Source organism: Cydia splendana, chromosome 5 (genome assembly GCF_910591565.1).
Source record: "Cydia splendana chromosome 5, ilCydSple1.2, whole genome shotgun sequence".
Lineage (NCBI taxonomy): Eukaryota > Metazoa > Arthropoda > Insecta > Lepidoptera > Tortricidae > Cydia > Cydia splendana.
The window spans coordinates 17,017,573-17,026,972 of NC_085964.1; the positions used below are offsets into that span (position 1 = coordinate 17,017,573).

The 9,400-nt window shown below is 39.8% G+C and overlaps 1 protein-coding gene across 1 annotated transcript in view; it reads left to right on the forward strand.

Moving 5' to 3' along the window:
- The window catches only part of LOC134791023 (sodium-dependent multivitamin transporter-like), a 29,874-nt gene extending 21,281 nt beyond the window's left edge, over positions 1-8,593 (forward strand). The window contains exons 6-12 of the mRNA XM_063762072.1: positions 226-380; positions 2,128-2,268; positions 3,904-4,128; positions 4,622-4,803; positions 7,124-7,368; positions 7,556-7,834; positions 8,188-8,593. Coding sequence (XP_063618142.1) covers positions 226-380; positions 2,128-2,268; positions 3,904-4,128; positions 4,622-4,803; positions 7,124-7,368; positions 7,556-7,834; positions 8,188-8,223 — 1,263 coding nt within the window. The 3' untranslated portion in view covers positions 8,224-8,593. The remainder of the gene's footprint in view (positions 1-225; positions 381-2,127; positions 2,269-3,903; positions 4,129-4,621; positions 4,804-7,123; positions 7,369-7,555; positions 7,835-8,187) is intronic.
- Positions 8,594-9,400: the final 807 nt, after the last annotated feature.

Consider the following 9,400-nt stretch of genomic DNA (forward strand, 5'->3'; position numbering starts at 1 on the left):
ATCAAGGATATTTTCATTTACTTTGCTCCTATAGGGTTTGAAATTCGGCAGTCATAACCCGATCTTGAATGAATGAATGTTTATTTGCGTCAAACAAGCGTATATATAGGTGTTACATTTCTGTTTTTGTACGATCCTTCTGAATTTCCTTGTGGACTGATATCTCGTCCGTGAGACACGAGAGCTTAAAGAAGAGTAGACTTTAATGTCATTTATTTTTCACAGGGCGGGTTAAGAGCAGTGGTGTGGACGGACTCTGTACAGACCGGTGTGATGTTCATCGGCGTCATACTGGTGGCGGCGGCGGGCACCGTAGCCGTCGGTGGCTTCTTCTCCGTGCTCGACGTGGCGACGCAGTCTGGCAGAGTTCAGCTATCCAAGTAAGCAAATATATAAATTTAAATAGTAGAATGTCACACAGTAAACACACACACACAGTGAGTGGAGTTGCAGGCGTCCATAGGCTACGGTGACTGCTTACGATCAGGCGGGCCGTATGCTTGTTTGCCACCGATGTGGTATAAAAAACAGTCGCAGGCTCCCTAAGTTAGCCGTACAAAATGCCAGGACAACGCTAGGAAGAAAAGAGAGTACCAGGAAGAAAAGAGAGTACCAGGATTGTTTTAAGAACATTACTGCGGTTGATTCTGTTGTCCTAACGGGCGTGATGTCCATCGGCGTCATACTGGTGGCGGCGGCTGGCACCGTCAGTGTCGGTGGCTATTTCTCCGTGCCGGAGTAAAGAGTATTACTTCTTCTTTGCCTTGTTGGTAACAATGGTGATAGACAGGCATATGATGATAAGCGGATATCGTAGCACAGGGACGCCTGCAAGTCAAGTGGGGTCATATGCGCGTAGCCGTCCCCTTATGAAACCTGTGCAGTGTTTGTGACTTTTTTGTAGTGGGAAGTTTTTATACGGCCTCTCATTTACATTTAATCACTTAATTTAAAACAATGCTTACGAATCTTATGATACTAGAAACCTTCTACTCGTACTTTAATTATTCTATTTAACCTTTACTTTTATTGCTATGTATAAAGTGCGAAAAACTATTGTGAAATTAGTAGCGTAAGGTATAATTTCGTCTGGTCTGTGTTTGGGTAGTAAATAGATAAAGAATTTAAACATTTTTATAGCTAAGTAGTTAATAAATAAACCATAAAAATGGTACTGTATTTTATTTACTATGTAAACAAAAGGTAATAAAATAATAATAATGACTCTTATCAGAAAATGTTATGTTTACTAAAGCATGATGTAATCAGCAGGCGTATTAAGGATGGCTTTATCCACGTGATAAAAAAAAATGACACTTTTTAACATCTCTTGATTGAAAGAGAAGTCAGATACTGTCATTATTTCGCTGCCGTAGACATATATGACCATCGTATCCGTACAGCTGAGTAAAAGCTGTGACGGCATTGACGGTATACTTAAACATATGTATGTAGGTATGTAATGCTAGGATTTTCAATATTGTTTTCATCCTATCTGCTCAAACAATAATAAGTAGGTACCTACTTACTGCTAGAAAGTAGTGGATTAAACTTACAGACTATCTAGTTCAACCTTCATATTAGAGCATCTGCTCCTTAGAGCATTTAATAACCGGAGTCGCCTTTAAGAGCTTACCCCTTTGCCATACCTAGACCTTGTGCAAACTTTTGTATAGACTGACATGGCTATTTGTACGTTACGTACAAGTCATGTAGAAATAGCAATACATTTTGAAATTGAAACTGAAATTGAAAATCTTTATTTCAGGTCTCTCGACCCATATTCTGTTAGTATACACGGTGCTTAAAATATGTTAGTTGAGTACATAAATTGTAAAATCAATAAATTAAATTAAAATTAAATTGCATTAAAAATAATAAAACAATTAAAATCTAAATCAATTAAAATACATTAAAAATATAAAATAAAAACACAAATCATTCTACTTAACATATTGCCATACTGATTTGACTTGCCCAACCCAGTAATTTGACGTCCCCTTCCCCGCAAAAATAGGCAGACTGTTTTGTACAGAAAATGACAGCCATGACGTTTCCAGTTACTAAATGCTCTAAGATCTGCTCTAATATAAAAACCAAGGATATCGATTTATATTTTTTTTATAGTTGGAGCTTTTCTCCGTACGAACGTCAGACGGGGTGGGGTGCGGTCTTCGGCGGCATGATCTACTGGACCTGCTTCAACTCCGTCAACCAGACCATGGTGCAGCGGTATATCGCGCTGCCCTCCAAGCGGCAGGCCATCTAGTGAGTACTTTATAAAAAACCGGCCAAGTGCGAGTCGTACTCCGTACCATTATGCAAAAACTGCAAAAAAATCACGTTTGTTGTATGGGAGTCCCACTTAAATATTTATTTTATTTTGTTTTTAGTATTTGTTGTTATAGCGGCAACAGAAATAAATCATCTGTGAAAATTTCAATTGTCTAGACAATATCACGGTTCATGAGTTACAGCCTGGTGACAGACAGACGGACAGAGGAGTCTTAGTAATAGGGTTCCGTACCCAAAGGGTAACGCAGGTTGCAATTATTGTATTGCAAACTGGTACCTATTTAATAAAAAAAATAACAAACAAAATCATTCGTCTATGTCTGAAGAACATGGATATCAGCGATTTTCTCGTAGGTTTAGCTGGTATCAAAACACATTTGGAGACACTTCTGTCTTACATTAGGGATAGGAAAGGCCTAACCTATAGAGTCTGTGCGGAAAGAGAAGAGTCGTGGATTGTATGGGGCCCAATACATTCCACGACTCTTCTCTTTCCGCACAGACTCTACCTTTCTCGTCGAATGATGGTCCCTATAATTTATTCCCTAATCCCTATAAGACAGGTTTACCTAGTTTAGGGCTCAGGATACTATTCCTAGACTGTCTAACAATAGAATGTAATAAGCATTTTTGATACCAAAATAATTTATCATTTATTTTTCATATAACATATAACAGCTTCGTTAAGTCTCTTTTCGATGGGCTTAATTGAAAAAAGAATTGAATAAAAATATTTTTACCGTATTTTTATTACTTATGTATGTGTATCATACATTTCTAAATAAATTAACGTGGTAAACTTCCATAAAATGTCTACAAACATACGTGACAGATCCGTATAAAATGAACTGTCATAGTGACCATCTTTTGACGCGGAAGGTATAAATGTAAATATGACCCAAATTCAAGTTCTATCACAATCGGCAATTTTTATTGTATATTGGCATCGGCATATTATGACTAAGTCGAGAACAAGTGACAATGCATTTTAGAATGGAATAATGCACAAGTCACGTTTAATTATCTTTGACTATTTAATTGTGGTTGGTTATTATCTTTGTATTGTACTAGGCGGTCGACGTTAGAATTAGAACCTACGTCAATAAATCATTAATTAACTGACATGACAGATTTGAATCGCAGGTTGCAATTATTGTATTGCAATCTGGTACCTATTTAATAAATAATTATTGGTAGATAGAAAGTACCAACAGAACTTACAGGTACTGATACCTAGAATTCGCTGTAGTGTAGTAACTTGACAATAGTTTGGGCAAATAATGAGATTATTTGATTCGGGCTTGTTTACCTTACGGATCATATTCATACCACTCACATAATTGATATTTTTCAGTGACCTCTATTATTATAATAAAATAAAGGTGATAGCTGGTAGCTACAGCATGTGAGTGGCTAGTAGCCACGTACATTTAAAAAATACTTAAAGTCATTAAAAGTAAAAGATTTAGGTATACGATAATAACGATAAATCCTAAGCGTTCCTAAAAGAACGTACGCTAACGTCAGATCAGCATATTTAGCGTAATAAACCCAAAAAAAATCAAGAGAAGCATGACAATGACCCTCACACTTTATATATGTCCACAGTGCTCTAGCCATGTTCTGCTTCGGGGCTGTCCTGGCCATCTCGCTCTGCGTGTGGTGCGGCCTAGCGGCGTGGGCTGCGTGGGTGCAGGGCGGCTGCGACCCCGGCGGGGTGCCGCTGGTTGACGACCGCCTGCTGCCTGCTTTTGTCACTTACATCAGCAAGTTGCAACACCTTCCGGGATTGGCTGGAGTGTTTTTGGCTGGTGTTTTCGGCGCTGGTTTGAGGTAAGTGATACATGTTGTTTCATTCTTTTCTCTACACATGTTCTTCGCAGTTACCAATTAGCCTTGCCATAGTAGTTACACTTTGAGTGGTGTGGCCTAGCGGCGTGGCCAAATGGGTGCAGGCGGGCGACCGCCTTTTTCTTGCATTTGTCAGAAATAATATTAGCAAGTAGCAACACTTGGCTGAGGTGTTCCTAGTTGGTGTTTTCGATGCCGGTTTAAAGTAAGTCTTATTAGGTAGTCATTAAAATTGAGATCATTCTCACTGCCAAGTCAGTGCAAAACTTTACATGACGGATCGCTTAAGACCCTTTTGCCTGCATCATCATTCTAAAGAAATGATGATGTTTAGAAAAGTATTTCCGAAAATGTTTGCATACTGAAGAAAAGGTTTGGCAAATGGCGATTAGCTATTTATAATTGGTACTATAAGTTTCTTCATTGCGACGATAATAATTATCGAACTCTGTTGTTAATAATATCGTTGTCTTAGCTCGCTGTCGGCGGTACTGAACGCCTGCGCGCTGGTGGCAGTAGAAGACATAATGCGCGGCTGGCTGCGCTTGCACTTGAAGCCCTTACACGAAGGCATCATCGCGCGGGTGGTTACCGTGGTGCTGGCCATCGTCTCCCTCATCATGCTGATTGTCATTGAGAAGCTGGGCGGAGTGTTGGGTGAGTTAATATTGGGATATACTACTAGTGGCCGACATTGCGCGGCTGGTTGCACTGGCATTTGAAGCCCTTACACGAAGGTATCATCGCGCGGGTGGTTACCGTGGTGCTGGCCATCATCTCCCTCATCATGCTGATTGTCATTGAGAAGCTGGGCGGAGTGCTGGGTGAGTTAATATTGGGATATACTACTAGTGGCCGACATTGCGCGGCTGGTTGCACTGGCATTTGAAGCCCTTACACGAAGGCTTCATCGCGCGGGTGGTGACCGTGGTGCTCGCCATCATGCTGAGTGTCATTGAGAAGCTGGGCAGAGTGCTGGGTGAGTTAATATTGGGATATACTACTAGTGGCCGACATTGCGCGGCTAGTTGCACTGGCATTTGAAGCCCTTACACGAAGGCTTCATCGCGTGGGTGGTGACTGGTGCTCGCCATCATCTCCCTCATCATGCTGATTGTCATTGAGAAGCTGGGCGGAGTGCTGGGTGAGTTAATATTGGAATATACGACTAGTGGCCGACATTGCGCGGCTGGTTGCACTGGCATTTGAAGCCCTTACACAAAGGCATCATCGCGCGGGTGGTGACCGTGGTGCTGGCAATCATAACCCTCATCATGCTGATTGTCATTGAGAAGCTGGGCGGAGTGCTGGGTGAGTCAATATTGGGATATACGACTAGTAAGTAGCCGACATTGCGTGGCTGGTTGCACTGGCATTTGAAGCCCTTACACGAAGGCTTCATCACGTGGGTGGTGGGGTACCTAATATATACGACCAGTGACCGACACTACGCGGTTAGTATGGGCGTAATATTAAGGGGAATGGGCAGCTTAACAACGCGTAGAAAACGAGGATAGAGTCACATGCAAAGTTTAATTTCTATCTATATGCACATATACATAACTATATGATATTATGATAAATCTTCAAAGATTCTCAAGTTTCAAGTTAAATTGCGGATCCGCTAACACGCAAAAACACGTGCAAACATCGTCTTGTTCCAATATTTGTTTAGTAAAACAATTTTACGTTGACGTTCACCTATTAGTATTCAGTATTCACTCGTTTACGTAAAGATTGTCAAATGTTGCGTAAGTTTGTTAAACATTTAAACATTGTGTTATACAGACAGCAGATTTTAAGATAAGATACACAATAGGATAAAGATGAACTTCAAACCCTGATAAAAGATACCTGCTTTTATCGTATATTGGTATATATAAATAGCACTAAGTACAGTCAGATACCAGATTTCTTGGCAAATATGTGTCAAAACCATCAAATATTGTTACCAACCTACATAAGAATAAGAATAGAATAAGAATAATATTTATTTGAAAAGAACCTTGTTAACAAATATCAATAGGTATCCTGTGGCCCTAGGCTAACCCTGTGACGTGGCAGCCGACTTCGCAATTCGTAGGCTAAAGGTGAGAAAAAACGAATCTAATAGGTGATGTAATAGGTAGTTAACCCTTAAACAGGCCTGACTCATTTTTTACTTTTGATTACTGGTTCGGGTAGGTAGGTAATAGCTTTAAAAGAAAAGTAATTTCTTGACTTTTTTTATTATCACTTATCCAATAAAAAAACCCAGTGATTTTTATATGCCCGCTGCCCGTTACTAATGGTGCTACGTGGTCCTTATATGGTCACTGCCTTGTTAGCCATACCCAGTAGTTTTAAGGGTAAGTCACGTGCACATCACATTTACACTTGCGTCACAAAATGCACTAACTGCCAACACTTGCTTGGCTCGCGCGGATGTCGTGGCTCGCAAGAATGACCGTTGAATAAATATTTAATTTAAAAACCAAAGGAAAATATAATTATTACTTTTGTACTATGAGGGTTCATTTATACTAATAAATCTTACCCTTAAATTTCATGTAAACTCCTTGCAGGGCAGTGACAACTTAGAAACCACTTGAACGTGCCCCATTCACAGTGATAAACAGCCATCTTACAGGACGCACTTATGCGGCAGTATGAGATAGAAGTATCACTGTGTTATACTGTTGCACGTCAATGCAGCATAATAGGTATAGGTATATCATGTTGTCCGCTATATGATTGTTAGGTGTCTTCCTCAGTAAATTTTTATCCTTTCTTGTCGGACTATACTACCTTTCTGTCTACCCACAAAAAATAAATGATGCGATAAGATAAAAACGTAGAACAACAGATCTGATTTATGTGACGTACAATCAGCATCTTTATAAAAAGATATATTCCAAAAAAAATACTAATATGTTAGGATTTGATACTATTACGATAGGATTGCTAGAATAAAATACAACATCAAATCTGATGACAGGTGTCGCAACCGCGCTATCAGCGATCGCCGCCAGCGCCACCTGTGGCATCTTCACGCTCGGCATGGCGTTCCCCTGGGTGGGACCCCGGGGCGCCATCGCAGGCGCCATCGCGGGCGCCATCGTCGCCGGCACCACGTCCATGGGTATCCAAGCCGCCTCGGCGCAAGGCCTGAGGGCTCCACCTCTCAACTTCACTATGGAGTGTATTAGAAATTCGTCGTACGTGCCTGCTTCTGATGTTTTGGTAAGTATCGACGCATGACAAAAAGTTTTCTAGTTACATATTTATGCCACTAGGAAGAAAAATATGTAAAACAAATGTGACCCTTTATAATTTCATTCGTCATTTCATTTTTAATAAAATTTAGTTCAGGTACATATGTAGGTAACGTGTTTATTTTTTAGTAAAAACCCACTAATTATATCAACAGGACCCAGAAACAATATTCCCCCTATTCCGCATCTCCTACCACTGGATCGCGCCGCTCGGTCTTTTCACAACCCTGATCGTCGGGGCCGTGATGGGCTACCTGCTGGACAGCAAGTCGTCCATCGTGATGGACAAGGAGCTGTTCACGCCGGCGATATGGCGCTGCCTTCCGGCCGAGGCCCACGAGAGAGCGGGCGAGGTGCGAAGAGCCGCTATGTTGGATAAAGACGTGGAGCCAGCGCCGAATGCACCGCTCATATTGAATCCCATAGGAGCTAAGGTGTTATTATTATTCCAAATATATTTAAGCTCATTGTCACTTTTGGCCGTAGCTAAAAAAAGCCAGTAACCAATTGAAATTTACATTTTGACATCAAAACTATATCTGAATGAAGTCATTCGCTCGTGCGTCTCTCGGGCCAATACATGTACGGACAAGTACGAGCAAATTAATGCACGAATAATAATCAAAATATCATTTAGATGTCAGAATATATGTTTGAATTGGCCTCCCAGATTATAACAAGTAGAGAACTTAAAATTCTAAATTAATGGAACAAAAGTGCCTGTCAAAATTATTGCCGCAAATTTACGTAAGCAAGAATTAACTCGTATTATTTATTATTTTTACAGGAGATGAACGGGGAGGCCAGCAGATCGGGCAGATGACCTGTGTTCTGAAAAAACTTAAAAGGTCTGAATTTTAGCTTACAAAACTTATGACCACAACATATATACTAAACGTGGCAAGACTTTGAGGAATCAATTTGTGTTTGTGACTGTGACGGATTGTGATTGTTACGGAGTATTCCCAAGAAAAGGGGTGCGGTGTGATATATCTCTTCACTATAATATTTCTATGGTATAATTACGGTTAGGTAGGTAATAATACGGTATATGATTGTATTTTAAATAAATTATTTTATACCGTGCAAGAAATAAAGCACCAGAAGATTCATAGAGAAACGTAGACAGCAGTTATCTTTAGACACAATTTCTATTTTAAAACCAGTATAAAACTATAAAGAGTAGGTAATTTGATTGTGACATCACATGCTAGTGTTTCATATATATTCCATTGTAGCAAAATTGTTTTGACAGTTCGAAATAAGAAACTGATTTGATTAGTAGTCAAATACCCTATTGTATAGGTACAGTAAAGGGCCATAAAGTTTGCACATCGGTATTTAGAAAGAGAATATTGGAGGCAACGAGAATGAAAGAGACAACGCTCTACGAAGCCGAAATTCCGATGTGCAAACTTTATGGCCCTTTACTGTATGCACTCAGAATCTTACTGGTAGTACGGGAAGTAGTGTCATAAGGTGCAAATTTTGGTATCGGATTAATTCACTTAGCACAGATGTAATATACGTAAAGCTAAGCTAATTGAGCCCGGTAGACATCCGCCACCCCCTGGCAGGTAGGCAGGGGGGGCAGTCAAAGTAATTTGTAATGGATTCAAGCTTTCAACTCCTTTTTAACCCCGTTAGAGGATGAATTTTTAAAGACGCTGAAATTACTTTTCTTGTATTCTAATAATATATGCATATAAAAAGTTTCAAGCCCCACACTCCAAAAAATGTTGATCTCCATACAAATTTGCTACCACTATTTCGCCACCTTAGGGGATGAATTTTCAAAAACGCTGAAATTAGTTTTCTTGTATTTCAATAATATATCTTTTAACGAAGTTTGAAATTCCTAGCTTAAAATAAAACATGAACCCCATACAAACTTTCATCCCCTTTCTAACCCCCTTAGGGGTTGAATTTTTCAAAATCGCTTTTAATCTCTTTTACACATTATAAATGTAACCTGGTGTGCAAATTTTAACTTTCTAGCA